A 27580-nucleotide genomic window follows, 5' to 3' on the forward strand; every position below is an offset into this window, starting at 1 on the left:
GGGGTGATCAAAGGGTTAAACATTTATTATGGGGATTTAGGGGGGGTCCCTAGACCTATCTGGGCCTACTACTAAGTACCCCATCACTGATTATAGCCACAAATGACACCAGTACAGTGATCAAAGAAAAATATGAAAACTGCACTGGGTGACACTGTGACAGGGGGTGAAGGGGTTAACTGGGGGGGGGGGGCGATCGGGGGGGTGATCGGGGGGTGACAAGTGTGCCTACGTCTACTGGTGTTAATGTAGTGTTGGTGCAACTTACTGTGAGATGTCCTCTCTCCTCTCTCTGGAACGGAAAAGAGTTCCATGAGGGGAGATGACATCACTTCCCCTGCCTGTGTTTATACTTACAGGCAGGGGAAGGATTTCATTCGCCAGAACCGATCACCAGGTCCAGGCCAGAAATCATTGGCCTGGGCCTGGAGACTGATCGGTTCTGAAGTGAATCCTATCGTCGCGGCCGAAGTACACAGTAACGTCTCTTCGCCCAGCCGAGCCAACCTGCCGCAGTACAACTGCCGGGGCTGGTCCGGAACTGGTTAAGGCCTAATTGAAACTTTAGTTTAAAGCAGTTATAAATAAGCATGTTCTACTTACCTGCTCTGTGCAATGGCATTGCACAAAGTATCCCCGATCCTCCTCTTCAGGGGTCCCCCTGCTGCTTGCTATAGGGGGCACACATACAGTCCCACTCCCCAGCTGGGCTATATGCCTCCATAGACAGCCCGCTCCCACCTCACAGAATCTGATGGACAGCAGCAGGAGCTGACGGATCCCGCTGCTGCCTCTGTGTCCTGTGAGAAGAGGGAGAGAGAGCTGCGCTGCTGCAGATGGACACATTGGATCGAAACTGGAGCCAGGTAAATATTTAAGGGGGAAGGGGAGCTGATCATGGGAGATTTTTTTACCTTAATGCAGAGATTGCAATATGGTGAAAAAAAAAAAAACTTCTGCTTTTATAACCAATTTAAGTCAGCTAAATGCATTCCAGTTGTGCAAACACTTACAGTTGTTTTTATTAAGTCAGCCATAGTCTGAGTAGAAAAGTCTGACTCCTGCCAGCATGCTGCACAGTGGGACCCTCACCCTCAGTGTGTGGAAGCAGTGTTCTCCCTGCAGAGGCCAGGCCAGTGGCGGCTGGTGGTTTTTTTTGGGGGGGGGTGTGGCAAACAACCACCCCCCCCCGGTCAGTTGGTCATCCAGCCCCACACTTACCTCATCTAGGTTGCGGGCGGGCAGTGCTCCTACGGGTGGCAGGCAGCGGCTTCTATCGCGTCTCCTCTCCTCTGCATCACGGCGGCTTCCGCAGTGCATCTCCTCCCTCCTCCTCCTAGGCGTCCTTTCATCCAGTCGGGGGAGGGGGTCTTCCTGATTGACCGGGAGGAGGATCAGTGTGGCAATAGCGAATATTCATTCGCTGTTGTCACACAACTGGGTGGGTTTGGAGCGCAGCGCTCTGCGCCCCGAGCCCACCCTTATTTGAAGCCTATTAAAGCCTCTAATCACATGCTTCAAAAAAAAAAAAACTGGTCCAGCGCCCTGCATGTAGATCAGGGAGCCGGACGCATTGATAGGGGGGCGGAGCCTGTGCTCCCCTAATGGACGGGCCGCCACTGGGTCAGACTCACACCTTGGTGAGTCAGAGCTAGAGCACTCTATATAGAAGAACCCATGTTTCCTGCTGATTGGAGAGCTCTAGCTCTCTCAACACAAAGAGCAAGGGTCCCACCCTGCAGCCTGCTGACAAGTGACAGGCTTTTCTACTCAGGCTTTAGCTTCTTTCTAAAAAAAAATGAACTGCAAGACTTTACACAGCTTTTTCGTGCACGTGGCTAATTTAAATTGAAAGCTCAATTGGATTGTAAGTGATGGTTTCAGGAGCTCCACATCATTCAAACTGTAATTTATACCTAGAGATACTTACAGGAGCTTAAGCCTTGCAATTTGAACTTCAGGTTGAACGGATCCCGGGGATAGTTGGTAGCAAAATCAAGGATTCCTGTTTCATACTGCGGAGGAGAAAAACACACACACAATTAACCACTTCAGCCCCGGAACATTTTACCCCCTTCCTGACCAGAGCATTTTTTGCGATACGGCACTGCGTCCTTTGAACCTGCAATTGCGGGGTTGTGCGACGTTGCACCCATACAAAATTGATGTCCTCTTTTTCCCACAAATAGAGCTTTCATTTGGTGGTATTTGATCACCTCTGTGTTTTTTATTTTTTGCGCAATAAACAAAAAAGTAAATAGGAACAATTTTGAAAAAAAACAATATTTTTTACTTTTTTGCTATAATAAATATCCTCCAAAAATATATAAAAAAACAAATTTTTTCCTCAGTTTAGGCCGATATGTATTCTTCTACATATTTTTGGTAAAAAATCGCAATAAGCGTATATTGATTGGTTTACGCAAAAGTTATAGCATCTACAAAATAGGGGATAGTTTTATGGCATTTTTATTATTATTGTTATTATTATTTTTTATTAGTAATGGCGGCGATCTGTGATTTTTATCCTTACTGCGACATTATGGCAGACAAATTGGCAGTGTTAATTTCGTCGACTAAAACATTTTACTCTAAATGAATATTATTTTAGTCGACTAAAATACGACTAAAACTAAAACAATTGAGATGACTAAAATGGGACTAAAACTAAAATGCAATTTTAGTCAAAAGACTAAGACTAAAACTAAATTGAAATTTGACTTAAAAATTAACACTGGTCTGTAGTGCATGTTCATACCTCAATACCATAATAAATAACATATTAGATTTTTCACTCCAGCAGTATATAATGAGTTTGGAAATTGTAGAGAAATGTTCACTAATGCATCACAATTAATTACACCCATTAGATTTTAGACGACTAAAATTAGTTTTAGTTGACTAAAATGTACTGGAGATTTAGTCGACTAAATACGACTAAAACTAAAACAATTGCAGAAGACTAAAACAGGACTAAAACTAAAATGCCATTTTAGTCCTAAGACTAAGACTAAAACTATATCGAAATTTGCTGCCAAAACTAACACTGCAAATTGGACACTTTTGACACTGTTTTGGGACCATTGTCATTTTCAGTGCTATAAAAATGCACTAATTACTGTGCAAATGTCACTGGCAGGGAAGGAGTTAAACACTAGGGGGCGATCAAGGGGTTAAGTGTGTCCTGGGGAGTGATTCTAACTGTAGGGGGGGAGGGGCTTCTTCTCATGACAGCGACCATTACTCCTGATGACAAGGAGCAGTGATCTCTGTCATGTCACTAGGCAGAAAGGGGAAATGCCTTGTTTATGTAGGCACTTCCCCGTTCTGCGGTTCCGTGATACGATCGCCAGGACACCGGCGGACATCGAGTCCGCGGGTCCCGCAGGCACGGCCACGCTGCACGCAGGGAGGCGCGCGCGCCTGCTAGCCCCGCTAATTAAAGGGGACGTACAGGTACGCCCATTTGCCCACCGCTGCCATTGTGCCGACGTATATAGGCGTGCAGCGGTTGGCAAGTGGTTAATATGTTTCCTTTTTTAATTATAAATAATTTCAAACTGATTGCATGTTAAAATCGATTGTAATAAAAAGTACTGGAGTGTTAATGTAAATATCCAGATTCAAAAAGAGTGAGGAAGAGTTACCAAAACTGCTTACCAGTCACTATAGAGAGACAAAAAAACTGCCCCCATACCTGGAGGCGCTACAGGACCCCAAAGACAGACCCTGAACCTGTACAGACTGAGTGCATACAACCTGGAAATCAAGTCAGGAAGACACAGACAGACCTACAAACCCAAGGAGGGTAGACTGTGCCAGAGATGTGAACATTGGGCCCTGGAGGATAAGGACCACTTCCCACTATGGGGTCCCAAGCACTGCCGTAACATCAGGGGTCGTAATTGCCACCCGGCCCATGCTCCGTGTGGCCTCCCTGCCACTTTAGGTTCTAGAATGGTGTGGAAAATTGCAGGTATGTTGCATTTTTCTGCACCACTCTGCAGGTAAACACAGGGAGCACCCGCAGCAGGGGGAATCCATGGACAGGAGGGGGTAATCAGTGTGGAGGGGGGGGGGGGGATTTACAAGTATCAATGCCCTGAATGGCTCTCCATGCAGCAGCTGAAAGCCGCTTCTCCTCCTGTGTGCCCCCCACCCCCTGCAGCACTGCCGTCTTTCCTTCAGTACTCTCCAACTGGCTGCTGTGGAAAATCTTCAGAATGGAGAGCAGGGTGAAGAGGCCTGTAAATATGCCATCCCGGCCCCTTCTTTTTCTGTGTTCATTCACATCTGAAGCATAGTAAACTGTGTTTACTATGCTTCAGTTTATGAATGAACAGGAGCCTCTGTATAGCACTCCTTATTTATTCATCTTCAGTGCAACTGAGGCTGCAGAGAAAGGAATGGAAGAATCTGTGTCCTCAATTCTTTTCTCTGTCTCAAAAGTGAAACATCAGGGGTCTTTCAGACGGTGGCGGCGGGCGTTGTGATTGACGATGGATCTGCATCATTATTTTTAATATAAAGAATTGTCAAAAACTGTGTTTGTTTTTTTTCTTTTTTAAAACTTTTTTGGTGAATGGGTCGGGGTATTATGTACCCAGCCTTCAAATTTTCCTCTCGCCTACTCACATTTTTTGGAGTGGAAAATGAGGGCTGGCGAGGAGCTAGGCTGCCTGGGAGTGGGGGGGGGGGGGGGGCGAGCACCCCCGGTGGGCGGGGTTGATCGGGAGCCATTCTCCCAGCTGTCGCCCCTGTGAGCGCCGGTCCAATGCTGGGATGTGTTCTGTCTATGACAGGCGCGGGGTTAGGAGGAGGTGGGGCTGTGTGTGACAGCGAGCAGAGCGGAGGCAATTGTAATGTAAGGTGTAACAGCGTGCTATCCGCTCTGTGATCCCGCAGCTTTACTCTTCCTCCAGTCATGAACTGGCCGCCCTCTCTCTTCCTCCACCCTGGCGAAGCTGCAGTTTTGGGCATGGTGAGGCTGCAATGGGGGCACAGTGAGGCTGTAATGGGGGCACAGTGAGGCTGCAATGGGCACAGTGAGGCTGCAATGGGAGCACAGTGAGGCTGCAATGGGGGCACGGTGAGGCTGCAATGGGGCCACGGTGAGGCTGCAATGGGGCCACGGTGAGGCTGCAATGGGGGCACGGTGAGGCTGCAATGGGGGCACGGTGAGGCTGCAATGGGGGCACGGTGAGGCTGCAATGGGAACACAGTGAGGCTGCAATGGTGGGCACAGAGAGGCTGCAATGGAGGCACAGTGGGGCTGCAATAGGCACAGTGAGGCTGCAATGGGGGCACAGTGAGGCTGCAATGGGGGCACAGTGAGGCTGCAATGGGAGCACAGTTAGGCTGTAATGGTGGGCACAGAGAGGCTGCAATGGTGGGCACAGTGAGGCTGCAATGATGGGCACAGGTCACGCTGCATGATGGGCATAGGTCACGCTGCAATGATGGGCACAGGTGAGGCTGTGCTGAGGGGGAATGATAAAGTTGTTGTTAATATTTATTTTTGTAACTTAATTCTGCATAAAACATTTAAGTGTCATTTCATGAGATAATTTATGAGGGCGTGTTTAGGGGCAGAATTAGGGCGGGGCAGGCTAGGTGTTGGGTGGGGCAACTGGTGGCAAGTAACCCTTGAGGCCTGGCTAATAGCTCAGGACTTGAAATTTTGACCCCATACATATTTGTACTCCATACTCATTCACATGGGGGGGCTGGGATCTGGGGGCCCCCTTGTTAAAGGGGGCTTCTAGATTCCGATAAGCCCCCTGTCCGCAGACCCCCACAACCAAAGCCCAGGGTTGTTGGAAAGAGGCCCTTGACCCCCCCTTGACAAGGTGCTTTGGAGTGGGGGGGGCCCTTTCCAAAGCACCCTTCCCATGTTGAGGGTATGTGGCCTGGTATGGTTCAGGAGGGGGGGGGGGCGCTTGCTTGACCCCCTCCCTTTCCTGACCTGCCAGGCTGCATGCTCAGATATGGGTCTGGTATGGATTTTGGAGGGACCCCACGTGTTTTTTTTTTTTTTTATTTGGCATGGGTTCCCCTTAAAATCCATACCAAACCCAAAGGGCCCAGTATGGATTGGGGGGGACGGGAACCCCACGCCGTTTTTTAAAACATTTTTGTATTGGATACACCCCCTACCCACTTTATAATATCCCTTACCCCCAAAAATGTATCGTAGGAGCAATTCCTACATCCCCCCCACCCATCCTCTCAGGCCCATACAAACTTTTCATCGCTTTGGCAATGCTAACATGTATTTGTTTCTGCCAAAAAAGCTTTTTCGACTTGAGAGAGGAAGAGAGAGAAAAAGTGAAAGAGAAAGACAAAGAGGGAGAGACATGCAGTAAAACTCTAGTATACATTATCTATATCAGATAAGCTGCATATAGTGTATATGAAGAGGTGAAAGGTAACATGAAAGAAACCGCTACAAGGAATCTATATAAGCACATTTTTGAGGTTTATGTTTCACATGTTGTCTTCAGGAATGTCACGTTTTCAGGACATCAATAAAAAATATATGATGTTTACTACCAGCTACAATGTAAACCTCAATACTGAGCTTTTGTTACATTCCAAGATATTCAGAGATCTATAATTAATAATATAATATTAATATTATAATCATAATATACAGTATTGTGCAAAAGTTTTAGGCAGGCAGTGCAGAATAAATTTGGAGCCAATCACACGCCTTCATGATGGTATGGCATGATGGATAAGTATCTGCCTGTATTTCTCAACACTGGGGACACCATTGTACGGAGGCCAAACACAGATAAAAATGATTGCCTATACAGTGATCATCATTGAAATAAGTAATCATAGTGAGACCTCCCCCTCCAGAGCAGTACAGTGTTACCAGTGTCACATGGTGACACTGCATTGCTCTGGTGACAGTGTGTAAAAAAAAAAAAAAATTAAAAACCTGTTACTTTTTTTGTTCATCATCGTCGCACCTATCACAGTGTCCCTGATCATCACACCAGTTACAGTGTCCTTTATCACTGCCACACCAGTCATACTGTCTCTGATCACCGCCGCACCAGTCATACTGTCTCTGATCACCGCCGCACCAGTCACAGTCTCCCTCATTGCCACATCAGTCATATTATCCCTGATCACCACATCAGTCATATTATCCCTGATCACCACCACATCAGTCATATTATCCCTGATCACCACATCAGTCATATTATCTCTGATCACCACATCAGTCATATTATCTCTGATCACCACCACATCAGTCATATTATCTCTGATCACCACCACATCAGTCATATTGTCTCTGATCACCACATCAGTCATATTGTCTCTGATCACCACAACACCAGTCATATTATCTCTGATCACCACATCAGTCATATTGTCTCTGATCACCACCACATCAGTCATATTATCTCTGATCACCACAACACCAGTCATATTATCTCTGATCACCACATCAGTCATATTATCTCTGATCACCACCACATCAGTCATATTGTCTCTGATCACCACATCAGTCATATTATCTCTGATCACCACCACATCAGTCATATTATCTCTGATCACCACCACATCAGTCATATTATCTCTGATCACCACATCAGTCATATTATCCCTGATCACCACATCAGTCATATTATCTCTGATCACCACCACATCAGTCATATTATCTATGATCACCACCACATCAGTCATATTATCTCTGATCACCACATCAGTCATATTATCTCTGATCACCACATCAGTCATATTATCTATGATCACCACATCAGTCATATTATCTCTGATCACCACATCAGTCATATTATCTCTGATCACCACATCAGTCATATTATCCCTGATCACCACATCAGTCATATTATCTCTGATCACCACATCAGTCATATTATCTCTGATCACCACATCAGTCATATTATCCCTGATCACCACATCAGTCATATTATCTCTGATCACCACCACATCAGTCATATTATCTATGATCACCACATCAGTCATATTATCTCTGATCACCACATCAGTCATATTATCTCTGATCACCACATCAGTCATATTATCTATGATCACCACATCAGTCATATTATCTCTGATCACCACATCAGTCATATTATCTCTGATCACCACATCAGTCATATTATCCCTGACCACCACATCAGTCCATCACCACCACATCAGTCATATTATCTCTGATCACCACCACATCAGTCATATTATTTCTGATCACCACCACATCAGTCATATTATCTCTGATCACCACATCAGTCATATTATCTCTGATCACCACATCAGTCATATTATCCCTGATCACCACAACACCAGTCATATTATCTCTGATCACCACCACATCAGTCATATTATCTCTGATCACCACATCAGTCATATTATCTCTGATCACCACATCAGTCATATTATCCCTGACCACCACCACATCAGTCATATTATCTCTGATCACCACATCAGTCATATTATCCCTGATCACCACATCAGTCATATTATCTCTGATCACCACCACATCAGTCATATTATCTCTGATCACCACCACATCAGTCATATTATCCCTGATCACCACCACATCAGTCATATTATCTCTGATCACCACATCAGTCATATTATCTCTGATCACCACATCAGTCATATTATCCCTGATCACCACATCAGTCATATTATCTCTGATCACCACCACATCAGTCATATTATCTCTGATCACCACCACATCAGTCATATTATCCCTGATCACCACCACATCAGTCATATTATCTCTGATCACCACATCAGTCATATTATCCCTGATCACCACATCAGTCATATTATCTCTGATCACCACATCAGTCATATTATCTCTGATCACCACATCAGTCATATTATCTCTGATCACCACCACATCAGTCATATTATCTCTGATCACCACCACATCAGTCATATTATCTCTGATCACCACATCAGTCATATTATCCCTGATCACCACATCAGTCATATTATCTCTGATCACCACATCAGTCATATTATCTCTGATCACCACATCAGTCATATTATCCCTGATCACCACAACATCAGTCATATTATCTCTGACCACCACCACATCAGTCATATTATCTCTGATCACCACCACACCAGTCATATTATCCCTGATCACCACCACATCAGTCATATTATCACTGATCACCACCACATCAGTCATATTATCCCTGATCACCACCACACTAGTCATATTATCACTGATCACCACCACATCAGTCATATTGTCTTTGATCACTGCCATGCTAGTCACAGTGTCCCTGATTAACGTCACACCAGTCATATTGTCCCTGATCACTGTCACACCAGCCACAGTGTCCTTGATCATTGCCACACCAGTTACCAGACATCCCAACCTGCAAAAACTAATTTCAGGGAGGTTTTAAACTAATTTCAGGGAGTCGGCGCTTAACGCCGCCGCCAACTCCCCCCCCCCCCCAATAAAATGCAGCTTTACCAGTGTCAATTAAATGCAGCCTGATCAGTGCCAATTAAATGCAGATATACCAGTGCCCATGAGATGCAGCCCTTACCTGATCACACAGCTGCTGGGGCTGGGCTTCTGGTCCCAGGATCTGGCTGCTGGAACCTGGGGTCTGGCTGCTAGGGGGGCCAAGGGTCTGGCTGCTGGAGCTGGGTTGCTGATCCTGGGGTCTGGCTGCTGGGGCCAAGGGTCCGGCAGCTGGTCCTGGGGTCTGGCTGCTGGGGCCAAGAGTCCGGCTGCTGGAGCTGGGCTGCTGTTCCTGGGGTTTGGCTGCTGGGGCCTGGGGTCTGACTGCAATGGGGCTGGTGAGCCATCCAAGTCAGAGAATTCCCCAGAAGGAAGGGTGGTGGGCGGAGGCAGAGAGAAGACTGGGTGCTGTGATCTGCAGGCTGTAGCAATTGGAAGAAAAAAAAAACTTTCCCCAGTAAAGCGGATTCTTTCTCCACTTTCGGGTGCTGCCGCACAGTAATCCCCTGTGTGACAAGTACATGACAGTCCCAGTCTGCCCAGCAGATTGTTATAGTAAGAGACCAGGACTGTCATGTACTTGCCGCACAGGAGATTACTGCGTGGCGGCACCCGAAAGTGGAGAAAGAATCCACTTGACTGGGGAAAGTTTTTTTCCCTTCTAAATGCTACAGCTTTCAGATCACGGCTCCCAGTCTTCTCTCTGCCTCTGTCCACCACCACCCCACCCCTTCCCTGCTGAATTGACCGGACCCATGCAGCAGCCAAAGCAGGCTTGGGACAGCAGTATAGGCTGTCGTCGCCCCCCCCGCCTCAGCTCACTGCGTCTTACATTTGCCTGTCACTCAGCCACAGACAGAGCGGCCGTACTCCATTCGGCCACTCGGGCTGCTCTCTCTGTCTGTGGCTGAGTGACAGACCCAGCTGGGAAATCACACTCGCGGGTGTCCGGGAGCCCGCAGCCAAATGCGGGAGACTCCCGCGGCTCGTGGGAGACTTGGGATGTCTGAGTTACAGTGTCCCTGATCATCGCCACACCAGTTACAGTGTCCCCAGTCACCACCACGCCAATCATATAGTCCCTAATCACTGCCACTCCAGTCCCAGTGTCACCAGACCAGTCTAGGCCAGCAACAGTGTTCCTGATCGTTGCTACACCAGTGTAGTGTTGCCTCTGCCTTCCTCCTGTACTAACCCTGTTTATTGACCACATTTCTGCCTGCTGCCTGGAAAAATCCTTTGTCTGTTAGCTGACCATGTCAAACTGACTCATCTGCACATCCAATGGACTATGTTTCTGCAAGACACGAGTCTCAGCCATCTCCTGTGGACAATTGCACTGATCAGCCCCTACCCTGTCCACCTTTAGGAGATCCCTGAAAACTCATTTATTCAGGGAAGCCTATCCCACACCCACATAACTGTCCCGGAGCCACCCCCCATCAAATCATTCTTTGCAGCTATTACCTTTTGTACCACCACCCCCTCCCTTTAGAATGTAAGCTCTACAAGCAGGGCCCTCCTGTACCTTTTGTATTGAACTGTACTGTAATTGTGTTGTCCCCCTTATACATTGTAAAGCGCTGCGTAAACTGTTGGCGCTATATAAATCTCGTATAATAATTGCACTCCTGGAACCATTGGAACTCTTTTGTTCTTCCTTTCTTTAGCCCCCCTGTACTTCCTGGTCAGTGAATATGACGGCCACATTCCAGAAGGCTTGGCTTGCTTGGTTTTCAAGAACTGGGACTGTTATAGGCGACGCTACACTAAGCTATATCCCTGACCCCTCATACAGAGGCGACCATTACACTACATTGGTTTCAATACAATTGGTTGATTTGTGTGATACACAGGGTGCACAACGTCAAGCACAGAATCATTCCAAAAAGTAAAAAAGTCTCACACAGGTGATATTCCCATAATTACTTCCTGTCTGGTAAAACATCGTCTGCAGGACAGGAAGTAGTCTCTCTAACAGAGCCCTGGATTGTAATAAAAACCCGAGAGAGTTTCTAATCCTTCCCCACCCTATCTAAAACTAAAAACAAAAAAGGTTTTGCTGGATAAGTACATTAAAAAAAAAAAAGGTCAGCGCTCAATTTCTGGTAAAAATCTAGGAATGGCCTGCACTCCTTGCACTGTTCGACTTTGGCAGCAGATGGGTGCTTGTAGCATAGTTGCCAACATTTTGAAAAAACTTTTTGTGGACACTTTTTTTTTTCTGTAGATGGAGTATTATTTTAATTAGAGGTGGGGCATTCATTTATAGGCATGGTCTAGCAGAAGTAAAAAAAATGTAGCGCGAAAAATGGACTTACTTTAAATTACGCAAAATGGCTTAAAGACGGTGTGGTTAAATAGAGTCTGGGGTGACTTACATAGTGAAAATTGTGGTAATATATAGGGAGTGTAGGTAGGGCAGGAGGTTGGGGAGGGCTGGAGAAGAAGGAGGGGGTGGGGGGTGGGGTGGTGAGCAGAGGTGGGGTGGGGATGGAGAAGAGGGGGGATGAGCAGAGATGGGAGTTGGGGGCGTGAGCAGAGTTGGAGGGGGGATGGAGAAGAGGGGTGATGAGTAGAGATGCGAGTTGGGGGCGTGAGCAGAGTTGGAGGGGGGATGGAGAAGAGGGTGGTGAGCAGAGTTGGGGGCGTGAGTAGAGTTGGTGGGGGGATGGAGAAGAGGGTGGTGAGCAGAGTTGGGGGCCTGAGCAGAGATGGAGGGGGATGGAGAAGAGGGGGGTGAGCAGAGTTGGGGGGTGGGTGGAGAAGAGGGGGGGTGAAAAGGGTCGGTGAAGGGCGGGTTATGATCAGAGCTGGGCTGTTTCGGGCTGCTGGGAGGGAAGACACTGTGAAAGGATGGTGGGAAGACAGGCACACAAAAGTTGCACCAAAGTTGCTGCATAGGACAGTCAGTGGACCCACCCCAGCTGTAGCTTTTCTGATAGCAGGCACCAGTACCTGCCTCAGGTGTCTCTCCCTGTTCACCACTGCGCCCCTATTTAATAAGCGCAAGATAAGCCAAGCAGAAGGGGGCGGCCCTGCAGCTTCATGAGGCACAGCAGACACCCAGCCTCTCCACAGCCGATCCCACCAATCACAAGCTGATCTGGGACAAGACTGCATACTGAAAGGAGCGTGAGTGGTGGGAGTGAGTCAGTGTGACCGGGGGGGGGGGGGCGCACGGGACCTCTACAGCTACGCCATTGGTGTCACCCGAGTGCGGTCCACACCCCCATGGTGACGCCTGTGACAAAGCCTATTTTTCAGGATTTTGCCCGTGACAGGCCCACAGGTCCAGACCAGGACATCAGTCTGATTTCCGTGAATGTCCCGGGCAAATGGGGACTGTTGCCAACTATGTTGCATTGACACCAGCGAATGGTGGGATGCAGAGCACAGTGGAAAGTTAAAGCAGAACTAAACTCTTTCAAGCAACATGAACTATTTTTAATCCTTATGCTGCTAGCATTAGTAAATAGATAGGAAGGTACAGTATATTTTATTTACTTGTTTTAAACTTTTTTTTTTCACATTTCATTGGTTGCTTCCTGGTTCCTGGATTGGGCTAAAATGATGCCACACATGCCATGAGTCTTTAGGAGGGGAGGAGGGGCTTTCCCAGCTAAGTACACCCACCTGTTTGTGGGTGGGGTCTGCTGCACCCATACATGTGGGGTAACACCTCGCCCTAAGGCGTGCACATCAATGTCTGGGACCAGGCGGAGGCTGCGGTCATATGAAGAATCAAACATTAAGGCAATCCCTGTGCAATAATGTGCAGAGTTTCCCTGTAAGATGTTTCATCTCAAGTAACTACACACTTGTAACTGAGGTATGCCCTGACCCACTCCACCAGTCCAGCGTACAGTGGCGGGCGGCTGGTGGTATCATTTTTGGGGGAGAGCGGCAAACAATCCACCCGTCGCCACACCCCCCCCAATGGGTCGGTCAGTCACCAGCCTCACACTTACCCCATCTAGGTCGTGACAGAGCTTCCTCTGGGTGGCAGCTTCACCCTGAATCTCCTTCCTCCTCCACCTCTGCTGACTGCGGTGTCTCAGGACCCATTTCCTTATTGGCTGGGAGGAGAATCAGGAAGACAATAGTGAATATTAATTCACTATTGTCACACAACTGGGTGGGCTCAGGGCGCAGTGCTCTGCGCCCTGAGCCCACCCTTTTTTGAAGCCAACTAGAGCCTCAGGCTCTAATCATGTGCTTCTAAAAAAAAAAAAAAAAAACCATTGGAATCCATGTGTCTGGCTCTGGACTTTTTCCCTTTTATATATAACAGGAATGGAGACCGGACCCCAAAAAGCCTGCAGACATGATCAGGGAAGGCTAAAAGAAATATTAGCCTCTTCACCCTGACCTAAGCAGCCGAGTAACTAAGTAAACATAGTAGGCAAACCTGCCTATATGCCTGCACGCCTGAGCTAAGGGTAGATGGATTCCAGAAGATAAATGCTACAAGAATCGTCTGCCCTTACTCAAGATGGCCACAGCTAGAAATGCTAAGAGGTGTTTTTCAAAATGATTTCTCAACAAAGCATGGAGACATGGAGGGATGGGTGAGTTTGCTTTGAATAATAAAAATGAATGAAATAGTGTTTTCAGTTTGTAGTGCTCAGATACAGTTTAGTCCAGCTAAAACATCACCAGCATATAATATACACTTATATGCCTCATGTGTAGCCAATGTTTCAGACCATGTAGGACCCTTTCCCCAAAGTGATATACTGATGTCATTATGGAAGGGACCCTGTGTGGCCCCAAAACTGTGGTTAAACATGGTGTATGTAAGCTTTGCACCAATAAAAATGTTTACTATTCACACCAGAGTGCTGGTGATGTTTCAACCTCCTACTCAGTTTATACTTCTCATTATGTTTATTGTCTTTGTAACTAAATTGACTTACCTGTCTAAAGTCATGTGGCTTTGGATCTTGGTATTTATCCTTCGGGTAACAGCCTTCTTTAACACACATGAGGCTGGCCTCGAAGGGACCAATATGTCTAAACTTTGTTAAGAACTTTGTAAGTGGTTTTGTAGGGCGCTGTATGGGGTTCAGGGGACCTGAAATCACTTCCAGCTTATTCCACTGCTTGGTGTCCTTGGTCACATTTTTCTTCTCTTCAGTATCAAAGTCCTCGGACCTCCTTGGCAATGCCAGTGACTTGTACAGCTTGACGCTGAAGTCGGGAGGTTTCCTCATCCAGATATTATATTCTGGGATCGGTTTTGGATTTGTGACATGTTCACTTCTTTCCACTGCTAGTCTTCTATTGGCGCTAAATTTCACTTGTCTGGTAAAGAAATAACGATGGTCAAGTTCAGATGGAGGTCTCATCTTGGCAGACATCATGGATGATCCCCTAAACAAATAGTTATAAAACAAAAAGAAAACACCAAAAATATTATTTCCCAATTATCATATAAGATTTTGTGTTGCTTATAAATTAATCTCAACCCCTTTACAACTGCCTAAAACATGCAGTGGGGAAAATAATTATTTAATCCCCTGCAGATTTTGTAAGTTTGCCCACTTTCAAAGAAATTAAGGGTCTATAATTTTTATCAAAGGATTTTAAATGATAGAGACAGAATATCAACCAAAAAAACACATGATACAAATGTGATAAATTGAGTTGCAGTTCAGAGAGTAAAATAAGTATTTCATCCCCAAGCAAAATATGACTTAGTACTTGGTAAAGAAACTCTTGGCAAGCACAGAGTTAGGACGTTTCTTGTAGTTGGTGACCAGGTTTGCACACATCTCAGGAGGGATTTTGGTCCACTCTTCTTTACAGATCTTCTCTAAATCCTTAAGGTTACTTGACTGTCGCTTGGCAACTCGAAGTTTCAGCTCCTCCATACATTTTTTTATAGGATTAATGTCTGGAGACTGGTTGGCCACTCCATGACCTTAATGTGCTTCTTCTTGAGTCACTCCTTTGTTGCCTTAACGGCATGTTTTGGGTGATTGTCATGCTGGAAGACTCGATCTAGCTTCAGTGTTCTGGCTGAGGGAAGAAGGTTCTTATCCAATATTTTACAATATGTGGCCCTGTCCATTGGCCCCTCAATATGGCAAAGTCGGCCTGTACCTTTAGCAGAGAAACAGCCCCAAATAATAATGTTATGATGAATGTCATAGAAGGCATTTTTCTTCCTCCAAACACGGCAAATCGAGTTAATGCCAAAGAGTTCAATTTTGGTCTCATCTGACCACAGCACTTTCTCCCAATCCTTCTCTGAATCATTTAAATGTTCATTGGCAGATTTCAGATGGGCCTGTACATGTGCCTTTTTGAGGAGGGGGACCTTGCGGGTGCTGCAGGATTTCAATTAATGGCAGCGTATTTTGTTACCAATGGTTTGTTTGGTGACTGTGGTCCCAACTGTCTTGAGATCATTCACAAGCTCCTTCCGTGTAGTTCTGGACTGATCCCTCACTTTTCTCATGATCATCCTTACCCCATGAGGCAAAATGTTGTATGGAGCTCCAGACCGAGGTCGATTGATGGTTATTTTTTATTTTTTCCATTTGCGAATAATCGCTCCAACATTTGTCTCCTTCTCACCAAGCTTCTTGCTGATGGTCTTGTAGCTCATTCCAGCCTTCTGCAGGTCTACAGTCTTGTTCCTGATGTCCTTCGACAGCTCTTTGGTTTTGCCCATGGATGGTGAGGTTTGAATGGAAGAAAGAGATTCTGTGGACAGGTGTCTTTTATACACATAATGAGTTGTCGTTAGGAGCTTCTTCTTAAATTGACAGGACTAATCTGTGTACCACATGAGAACATATTGTAGCCAGTCTGTGGGAGCCAGAATTATTGTTGGTTGGTAGGGGATCAAATACTTATTTTACTCACTGAACTGCAAACCAGTTTATAACATTTGTATCGTGTTTTTTTCTGTAGTTGTGGTTGATATTCTGTCTCTATCATTTAAAATAGACCGATGATAAAAATGATAGACCCTTCATTTCTTTGTAAGTGGGCAAACTTACAAAATCTGCAGGGGATCAAATAATTATTTTCCCCACTGTATGTGCAGTGGCAAAAAGGTGGGCTTCAGTGCCCACACAACTCATATATGTGTTAGTGGGCAGCCAATGTCTGTGCTGTGAGCACAAAGACCGAGCAACTGGATTAAGCTCCTGTTCACACTGCGCATAGTGGGGACTCACGTTCCCACTCATGATTTTGTTTGGGAGTTTCTCATGCGATTCCATGTGTCATGCATAGGGCCACCCATTCACTTAAATGGGCGGCCCTATGCGCTTTTGTCACCCAAAAGAAGTTCAGGGACCAAATTTTGTCCATGAGCCAGACTCGCTTTTATATGCACGTTGTGCTGCATTTCTCACGCGTTTTACCAAGACACAATTGTGGCTAAAATGCACCATGTTTGGGGTGCCGTTTAGGATGAATGGCAGCCAAAATGCAGGTATTGCCACGATTTGGAATCGCACTGGTTCTGCTCATGGTTCCTAATTGCCCAAATGTGAACAGGGACTTAAGATCAGTAGAAGGCGTGAGTGGCTTCCATTACAGCACACTGTGCCAGTACATCAGAAATGATAAAGCTCCTAGTGCAAAAAGCCTTACGACAGTGCCAAGGATGCCACAGGGTGGCCATGAACCCAATCCTAAACCAATCCACATCAGGGATATGACTGTACAAATTTTTATTAGGAATATTTTTTATTGCAATAAAAATCCATGTGGAGAGAACAGCACACCATTCCCAGTGGACGCCTGCCATCAGCTCCAATTATTTAAAGCGGTATTAAACCCATAACTAAAAAATGTAATATATTGAAGCTTACCAGTCATTAGATGTGATGGCTGCATTTGTTTTATTTCTTTTTTAGGCTTTTTCCCCCTGGTGATCTGGCCAGTAGCACACTTCTTGTATTAGAATGCCTCCACTCTGGATTAACCACTTGCCTACAGGGCACTTTCATCCCCTTCCTGCCCAGTAGGGATGAGCTTCGTGTTCGAGTCGAACATCGGCTGTTCGATCGTTCGCCGAATTGCGAACGTTATGGGCCGTTCGCGCTAAATTCGTGTGGCGCGTCACGGCCCATAATTCACTGCGGCATCGCAGTGCATTGCTGGCTGATGATTGGCCAAGCATGCACTATGACCCGCATGCTTGGCCAATCACAGCGCCGTCAGTAGAGAGAGCTGTAATTGGCCAAAGCCAGGGTGGCTTTGGCCAATTATGGCTCAGGGGATTTAGTACACACCCCACACTATATAAGGCCGCCTGCACGGCGGCCCTGTGTAGTGTGTGTTCCGGTGTGCTGAGAGATAGAGAGAGAGAGACACAGACAGTGTCATTTGATTTGAGTTAGATAGATTAGGCAGAACAGTCAGTCAGTTAGCTGCACTTACAGTGTATTGTGTATATATATGCATCCCAGGTGTTGCATATATATATATATACACTGTATTCAGTTTAGCTAGATCCGTTCCTGTTATCTTCTATCTAGACTATTTACATTTAATGCAGTGCGTCCTGCTCACAGTGTTCAGCTAGATCCGTTCCTGCTATTTACATTTAGTGCAGTGCGTCCTGCTCACAGTGTTCAGCTAGATCCGTTCCTGTTAGCTTCTAGACTATTTACATTTAGTGCAGTGCGTCCTGCTCACAGTGTTCAGCTAGATCCATTCCTGCAATTTACATTTAGTGCAGTGCGTCCTGCTCACAGTGTTCAGCTAGATCCGTTCCTGCTATTTACATTTAGTGCAGTGCGTCCTGCTCACAGTGTTCAGCTAGATCCGTTCCTGTTATTTACATTTAGTGCAGTGCGTCCTGCTCACAGTGTTCAGCTAGATCCGTTCCTGCTATTTACATTTAGTGCAGTGCGTCCTGCTCACAGTGTTCAGCTAGATCCGTTCCTGCTATTTACATTTAGTACAGTGCGTCCTGCTCACAGTGTTCAGCTAGATCCGTTCCTGTTATCTTCTAGACTATTTACATTTAGTGCAGTGCGTCCTGCTCACAGTGTTCAGCTAGATCCGTTCCTGCTATTTACATTTAGTGCAGTGCGTCCTGCTCACAGTGTTCAGCTAGAGCCGTTCCTGCTATTTACATTTAGTGCAGTGCGTCCTGCTCACAGTGTTCAGCTAGAGCCGTTCCTGTTATCTTCTAGACTATTTACATTTAGTGCAGTGCGTCCTGCTCACAGTGTTCAGCTAGATCCGTTCCTGCTATTTACATTTAGTGCAGTGCATCCTGCTCACAGTGTTCAGCTAGATCCGTTCCTGTTATCTTCCTACTGACAGGCAGGCTTGTCTGGTTACAGTATATAAAGCTACTTGAAGAAAATTACAGGTGTTCTATCCCAGCTTAGTGCAGCTACAGGCCATTAGTATGTCTGGAAGGCCAAGAAGGAGAGGCAGACAGTCACAAGCCAATAAGAGAGGGCAAGCAGGCTCTGTGTCTAGTGCTGGTCGTGGAGACGGTGCATCCTCATCAGCACGTGGCCATGGGACACGCTTGGCCTTTTTTTCGGCAGCTGGCCGTGTTGAGCCGCAACATGCGGAAGACTTGGTCGAGTGGATGACCAAGCCGTCCTCATCCTCCTCATCCTCTCTCACCCATGCCCAGGGTGCTTTGTCTGGCAAAGCAGCGGCCTCTTCCCTCAGCTCAATGTCATCAGTGACTCCTTCCCTAGCTCCACCATGTCCTCATGAGGATTCCCTCGAACTGTTTGACCACAGTGTTGGGTACATGCTCCAGGAGGATGCCCAGCGTTTGGAAGGCTCTGATGACGATACTGAGCTCGATGAAGGCAGTAACATGAGCATGGACAGAGGGGGTGCCCAAGAAGGACAGCAATCTGGCAGTCATGCTCCCCCTGCTGCAGCATACTGCCAGGTTTGCTCCAGTGATGAGGAGGGAGGGGATGATGAGGTCACTGACTCAACGTGGGTGCCTGATAGGAGAGAGGAGGAGGAGGAGGAGGAGGAGGCAGCGGCACATCACCAACGAGGCAGGATGCCCTCCAGGGGCCAGCCTAAGGGCAGCACATTGACTGCATCACACCCCAAAGCTCCACATGTGCAGGGCGCTGCAGTCTCTGCGCGTTATTCAAAAAGTTCTTTGGTGTGGGCCTTTTTTGAGACGAGTGCATCAGATCGCACCGCTGCTATTTGCAACATATGTCTCAAGCGTATCTCGCGTGGCCAAAACATCTCCCGCTTGGGTACCACATGCTTGACCAGACATATGTTGACCTGCCATGCAGTTCGTTGGCAAGCGTATCTAAAAGACCCACACCAAAGAACAAAGAGGATCTCTCCTTGTTCCTCATCAGCTGAGATTTCCAACCCCACTAGACCTTCAGTCCTCTCTGAGACCTGCAGTGAGAGGAATGAAGGTGTAGAATTAGGTGTGTCACAGCCAAGTACTTGTGGGCAATCTGCTTTTGGTACACCGACGTCAGATTGTACCAGGCAAATTTCCCTGCCCCAGCTGCTGCACCGCCGAAAGAAGTTTGCTCCCAGCCATCCACATGCCCAGCGGTTGAATGCTAGCTTGGCAAAATTGCTAGCACTTCAACTGCTGCCTTTTCAGTTGGTAGACTCTGCCCCCTTCCGTGAGTTTGTGGAATGTGCGGTTCCTCAGTGGCAGGTACCCAAACGCCACTTTTTCTCACGGAAGGCGATTCCGGCTCTCTACCGGCATGTGGAAGGCAATGTCCATGCCTCGCTGGACAGGGCGGTCAGCGGTAAGGTGCATATTACCGCTGACTCATGGTCCAGCAGGCATGGACAGGGACGTTACCTAAGTTTCACGGCGCATTGGGTGACTCTGCTGGCAGCTGGGAAGGATGCAGGACAAGGTGCAGTAGTGTTGGAGGTTGTTCCGCCACCACGCCTCCAAAATGCTAATGATTGTGACACACCTCTCTCCTCCACCCCCTCCTCTTCTTCTTCCTCCATGGCCTCTTCCTCGGAACCAGCGGTGCTCCGTAGGCGTTCAAGGGGCTACGCAAGTACGCAGGCCAAAAGATGCCATGCGGTGCTTGAGCTGGTGTGCTTGGGGGACAGGAGCCACACTGGGGCAGAGGTTCTGTCAGCTCTGCAGGGGCAGGTTCAGAGGTGGTTGACGCCACGCCAACTTAAGGCAGGAATGGTGGTTTGCGACAATGGCACCAACCTCCTCTCTGCCCTCCGACAGGGACAAATGACCCATGTGCCTTGTTTGGCTCACGTCCTTAACTTGGTGGTGCAGCGGTTCTTGGGCAGGTACCTGGGCTTACAGGATGTCCTGAGGCAGGCCAGGAAAGTCTGTGTGCATTTCCGCCGGTCATATAATGCCAGTGCTCGGCTGACGGACCTCCAAAAGGAGTTTAACCTGCCCAAGAACCGCCTAATCTGTGACATGCCCACCAGGTGGAACTCAACGTTGGCCATGCTGCAGCGGCTGCACACGCAGCAGAGGGCCATCAATGAGTACCTGTGCGACTATGGCACCAGGACAGGGTCAGGGGAGCTTGGTTTTTTTCCCCACGCCAGTGGGCCATGATCAGGGATGCATGCACTATCCTGTCACCATTCGAGGAGGCCACGAGGATGGTGAGCAGTGACAGTGCATGCATCAGTGACACTGTCCCCCTTGTCCACCTGTTGGAGCACACGCTGCGTGGAATAATGGACAGGGCACTTGAGGCAGAACAGAGGCAGGAAGAGGAGGACTTCCTTAGCTCTCAAGGCCCCCTTTATCCAGACAGTGTTCCTGCGTGCCCGCCGATCACACAGGAAGAGGACGAGGAGGAAGAGGAGGAGGAGGAAGATTGTGTCAGTATGGAGGTGGAGCCTGGCACTCAGCATCAGCAGCAGTCTTTAAGGGATCAGTCCCAAGAAACACATGGACTTGTACGTGGCTGGGAGGAGGTGGCTGCGGACCATGTCGTTCTTAGTGACCCAGAGGACTCCGGACCGAATGCCTCAGCAAACCTACGCTGCATGGCCTCCCTGATCCTGCAAAGCCTGCGTAAGGATCCTCGTATTCGTGGTATCAAGGAGAAGGACCAATACTGGCTGGCAACCCTCCTTGATCCACGTTACAAGGGTAAGGTTGCGGACCTTATCTTGCCATCGCAGAGGGAGCAGAGGATGAAACATCTTCGGGAGGCCTTGCAGAAAGGTCTGTGCAACGCGTTCCCAGAGACTGGGAGGTTACAAACTCCTGTTTCTGGACAACGTGTTGCTGAGGCTTCGGTCAGTCAAAGAAGGAGTGGTGGAGAAGGTGGCCGTCTGACCGATGCGTTCAGACAATTTTTTGGTCCGCAGCCCCAAGGTATGATCGGTTCCAGCAACCATCGCCAGCGTCTGTTTTACATGGTGCAGGAATACCTAGGGGCAAGATCAGACTTGGACACCTTTCCCACCGAAAATCCTCTGGGTTACTGGGTCTTGAGGATGGATCACTGGCCAGAGCTTGCACAGTATGCAATTGAGCTACTGGCCTGTCCTGCATCCAGCGTTCTTTCGGAACGCACATTCAGTGCTGCTGGAGGCGTGGTAACCGATCACAGGGTGCGTCTGTCCACCGACTCGGTCGATCGGCTGACCTTCATAAAAATGAATGAGTCTTGGATCACCACCAGCTACCAAGCACCTGATGCTGATGTAACCGAATAATTTTTTTTGAAATCTCAGATCCCTTCAAAGACTGCCTATGCTGATGCTGAGTGACTATCCCTGAGTAATTATCCTCTTCCTCCTCAATCATCACGCTGATAGCTTGTAAGAACATTTTTGGTTCTGGGCGCCACCACCAGTGCCTAAGGCACAATTTTTCAGCCCCTGTTTAACAGGGGCGTGTAATTACAATTTTTGATGTAATACTTTGCAGCAGGGCTCGTTCCTGCGTTCCAACTGGAGTGTCTGTGAGGGGTTGCAGTGTTGTGGCACCAGCACCAGTGCCTAAGGCCCAATTTTTCTGCCCCTGTCTAACAGGGGCGTGTAATTACAATTTTTGATGCAATACTTTGCAGCAGGGCTCCTTCCTGCGTTCCAACTAGAGTGTCTGTGAGGGGTTGCAGTGTTGTGGCACCAGCACCAGTGCCTAAGGCCCAATTTTTCTGCCCCTGTCTAACAGGGGCGTGTAATTACAATTTTTGAAGCAATAATTTGCAGCAGGGCTCGTTCCTGCGTTCCAACTAGAGTGTCTGTGAGGGGTTGCAGTGTTGTGGCACCAGCACCAGTGCCTAAGGCCTAATTTTTCAGCTCCTGTTCAACAGGGGCATGTAATTACAATTCTTGATCTAATATTTCACAGCAGGGCCCTGTGAGGGCTTACAGTGTTGTGGCCACAGCAACACCTAAGGCCCAAATTTCTGCTGAGTATATAGGGCAGGACCCTACTTTCAAACATCTAACTTACAAACGACTCCTATTTGCAAACGGAAGGAGACAACAGGAAGTGAGATGAAATTTACCCCTAGGAAGGGAAATTCTCTCCTGTAAGAGTTAATATGGGAAAACAATTTCTCCTTTCCACTGATGCTTTCCAAACCTTGTTCCACAAAAAAACCCAAATTTTCAAAAAACATTTTTCATTGGGACAAAAAAGTGAGGTGAAATCTTCTGAAGAGGAGGAAAGACAGCAAAACAAATGTCACAGGGGTGATAACCCTTCCCTATGTTTTCCAAAAAGCTTAGAAAAGATTTTTTGGCTGGAGCTAAACACGTTAAAAATGTTCAAAATTACAAACAGATTCTACTTAACAACAAACCTACAGTCCCTGTCTTGTTTGCACCGCCTGTATACTGCTGTTCAGAGTATATAGGGCCTGGTGGCCCCACACCTTTCCTTATTTTAATTTGGGTGCGGGGTTCCCCTTAATATCCATACAAGACCCAAAGGGCCTGGTAATGGACTGGGGGGTACCCATGCCGTTTGTCTCACTGATTTTCATCCATATTGCCAGGACCTGACATTACATTAAACCCGCAAGCAGTTTTAAATGAGATTTTTTCCTTTAAAAATGACATTTGGTGCAGGGACTGTTCTAAACATGGGAAACACGCGTCACTTTACAGGCATACTATAGACACCCCCCAGGTACGATATTTAAAGGAATATTTCACTTTTTTTTTTTTACTTTAAGCATCATTAAAATCACTGCTCCCGAAAAAACGGCCGTTTTTAAAAGTTTTTTTTGCATTGATACATGTCCCCTGGGGTAGGATACCATGCAAATTAGCCTTTAAAATGAGCACTTTTGATTTCGAACGTTCGAGTCCCATAGACGTCAATGGGGTTCTAACGTTCGTGCAAACTTTCGGTCCGTTCGCGGGTTCTGGTGCGAACCGAACCGGGGGGTGTTCGGCTCATCCCTACTGCCCAGGCCAATTTTCAGCTTTCAGTGCTGTCACACTTTGAATGACAATTGCGCGGTCATGCTACACTGTAACCATGTGAAATTTTTATCATTTTCTCCACACAAATAGAGATTTCTTTTGGTGGTATTTAATCACTGCTGGGTTTTTTATTTTTTACAAAAAAAAAAAAAAGCCCGAAAATGTTGAAAAAAAAAAAAGTTTTTCTGTAAGTAAATTTTGTAAATACAGGTAAGTAATTTTTCTCCTTCTTTGGTGTACACTGATGAGGTGGCACTGATGGACACTAATAGGCTGCACTGATGGGCACTGATGAGGCAGCACTTATGGGCACTGATGAGGGGTAGGGATGAGCCGAACACCCCCCGGTTCGGTTCGCAGCAGAACATGCGAACAGGCAAATAATTTGTTTGAACACGCGAACACCGTTAAAGTCTATGGGACATGAACATCAAAAATCAAAAGTGCTCATTTTAAGGGTTAATATGCAAGTTATTTTCATAAAAAGGGTTTGGGGAGCCGGGTCCTGCCCCAGGAGACATGTATCAATGCAAAAAAAAGTTTTAAAAACAGCCATTTTTTCGGGAGCAGTTATTTTAATCATGCTTAAAGTGAAACAATAAAAGTGAAATATTCCTTTAAATTTTGTACCTGGGGGTGTCTATAGAATGCCTGTAAAGTGGTGCCTTTTTCCCGTGTTTAGAACAGTCCCTGCACAAAATGACATTTCTAAAGGAAAAAAGTCATTTAAAACTACTTGCGGCTATAATGAATTGTCAGTTCTTGGCAATACAGATAAAAGTCATTGAAAAAAACGGCATGGGGGTCCCCCCAGAAATCCATACTAGGCCCTTTGGGTCTGGTATGAATATTAAGGGGAACCCCGACCCAAAATTAAAAAGAAAATTGCATGGGGTCCCCCCAAATTCCATACCAGGCCCTTCAGGTCTGGTATGGATTTTAAGGGGAACCCCGCGCCAAAATAAAAAAAAATGGCGTGGGGGTCCCCCCAAAAATCCATTCCAGACCCTTATCCGAGCACGCAACCTAGAAGGCCGCAGGAAAAGGGGGGGGGGGGCGCCCCCCTCCTGAACTGTACCAGGCCACATGCCCTCAACTTGGGGAGGGTAGCCCCCCAAAGCACCTTGTCCCCATGTTGATGAAGACAAGGGCCTCATCCCCACAACCCTTGCCCGGTGGTTGTGGGGGTCTGTGGTTGGGGGGCTTATCGGAATCTGGAAGCCCCCTTTAACAACGGGACCCCAGATCCCGCCCCCCCTGTTTGAAGTGGTAACGAGTACATTGTACCCCTACCATTTCACAAAAAAAGTGTCAGAATGTTAAAAAACCACAAGACACATCTTGGGACAAGTCCTTTATTAAAAAATAAAAAAATAAAAATGTCCCACGAAGTCCATTCATCTTCTCTCGCTCCGCCGGACCGAAAAAAACCCCCCGTGCGCCGCCACCGATCCGCCTCCATGGGAGGTAGCCGCCGTAATGACCGTCCTCTCAGGTGACAGTTCTTTTATAACTGAGGGCTGGGCCACATGGTGACGTACCCGGGTGACCCCGCCCCCTCTGATGCACGGGGACTTCCCAATGGCTTCTCTGCGGCGTCAGAGGGGGGCGGGACCACCCGTTTACATCGTAAACAGGTGGCCCCGCCCCCCTCTGATGCCACGGGGAAGCCATTGGGAAGTCCCCGTGCGTCAGAGGGGGGCGGGGTCATTGATGGGCATTAATGGGCAGTAATGATGGGGGGGTGTTAGATGGACTAGCAAATTTAGATACACTAACAGGTTGTAGCCAAACTAGCTCACACTTTAGAGGGAGTTGCAGCAGTTTTATACATGTTTAAATAAAAGATGATCATTGTAAGCACCCCTGTCAGCATTGAATGCAGGGGCGTAACTAGAAATAGCAGGGCCCCATAGCAAAATGTTGTATGGGGCCCCCCTGCAAACAGCCCCCCCCACAGCTGCCCTAGTGTCAATGCAGTGTGACTTGTGCCACATACAGCGTGACCTGTGCCCAATACAGCGTGGCCTGTGCCCAATACAGCCTAGTCTGCCTGTGCCCCATACAGCCCCACCTATGCAGAGGAAGAGGCAAGCCACCCGGATCAGCAGAGAGCGGGATTGCCCGCTGTAATAGCTTTCATTTGAATTTCCTGTCTTCCCGGGGCTCATCGTCACATAGCCCCACCTCTTGGCCCGACGCCTTTGATGATGTCACATGTCCCGCATTGGTTTGGCGTTCTGTCTATCAAAGGCACCAAGCCAACAGGTGGAGCTATGTGACGTGAGCCCCGGGAACACTGGAAGTTCTAATGAAAGCTATTACATCGGGCAATTCAGCTCTCTGCTGATACGGACAGCTCGCCTCTTCCTTTCCTCTCTCTTCCCCTGGCTGGGAGACTGTGCCGGCGGTAGTCTTATCCTCACTGGGCCCCACTCAGCTGCGGGCCCCATAGCGCCCGCATGGGTCGCTATGGTGGTAGTTACGCCCCTGGTTGAATGGTTTGTCTCATCCATGAAAACTGATACATTCTGCTGGAGAGCGTGTGCTTTTGAAAAACAACAGACAGATATAAATAAATAAATACCGATCATTGTAAGCACCCCTGTCAGTGGTAAATGGTTTGTCTCATCCCTTTAACTGCTACATCTGCAAGAGAGCTTATTCTGTTTAAAAAAAAAAAAACAGACCCTATTGGCTGGATCACCAGGTTGAAAAAAAAGGGAAAGACAGACTAACTCGTCGTTTACATTGAATGCGGCTTTGGAGTCGAGCGACTTCATCTGAAATTGCACCATTTCAAAGCCGTATATCCGTGCAGCTTCATGCACAAATGTCTATGCAAGTCGCACCTGAAATCGGCAAAAAGTAATGCAGGAACTACTTTTTCAAATCGGTGCGACGCCGCAAAGTTGGCGTCACACCGATTGCCGGCAAAAGGGTGCAACTTGTCATGCGATTTGACCTGTAAAATCGTTCTAATGTGACTGAGAGCTAAATAAAGAAAACTAAAGCAGACATCACATCTAGGAATTGGTTCGCTTTTGGGTTTAATAACGCTTAAATAATCCTTCAAATGTTTGATCAATTCAGTTCATCTCATGAAAATTAAATGTATTATATTTTAGGATTGTTCATTTCATTACTGAATTCTGTTACAGTCTTAGTGTGAAATGTATTGAGTTCAACCCGTTTGCTATTCACATCATAGTAAATAAGTGGAGAAATCTCTTACCTCCCGGGGTAAATGAATTATTTATCGGTATCTGGGCTTCATTTAGGCTCCAGAGCAGCTGCAGTCAGGTACACATAGAATTCTGATCTGCTGTCAGCCGCCCCGGAGACACCACCGGAGCTCTGCACCAAACTTGAGTTACCAGGAGACGGAATAATAAGAACTTCTCCCTTCCTTCATTGACAAAAAACTGGAAGAGCCATTGCTGGGTGACTTGTGAAAAGAGCATTGACCGGCACTTAGCAACTATGTAACTACTATTGTTCTAGATAGAATGTGAAGTGCCTGATCAGGATCAGCATGTCCGGACAGGACTGGAGGAACCTTCTATATAATCTACCATAAAAGGCCACCTCTATGTACAGAAGGCAAAGCTGCTGGAAAATGGCTGCAGGATGTAAAGATATACAGCGCCTTGAAAAAGTATTCATACCCCTTGAAATTTTCCACATTTTGTCATGTTACAACCAAAAACGTAAATGTAT

The 27580-nt window shown here is 47.1% G+C and overlaps 1 protein-coding gene across 1 annotated transcript in view; it reads right to left on the reverse strand.

Annotated features, from left to right (window-relative positions):
- The window catches only part of LG05H7orf78 (linkage group 05 C7orf78 homolog), a 44360-nt gene extending 17061 nt beyond the window's left edge, over positions 1 to 27299 (reverse strand). The window contains exons 1-3 of the mRNA XM_073632652.1: positions 27096 to 27299; positions 14389 to 14845; positions 1931 to 2015 (exon numbers count right to left, since the gene is read on the reverse strand). Of these exons, the coding sequence (XP_073488753.1) occupies positions 1931 to 2015; positions 14389 to 14835 (532 nt within the window). The 5' untranslated portion in view covers positions 14836 to 14845; positions 27096 to 27299. The remainder of the gene's footprint in view (positions 1 to 1930; positions 2016 to 14388; positions 14846 to 27095) is intronic.
- Between the last annotated feature and the right edge of the window lie 281 nt (positions 27300 to 27580).

Source organism: Aquarana catesbeiana, linkage group LG05 (genome assembly GCF_042186555.1).
Source record: "Aquarana catesbeiana isolate 2022-GZ linkage group LG05, ASM4218655v1, whole genome shotgun sequence".
In the NCBI taxonomy this organism is placed as follows: Eukaryota; Metazoa; Chordata; class Amphibia; order Anura; family Ranidae; genus Aquarana; species Aquarana catesbeiana.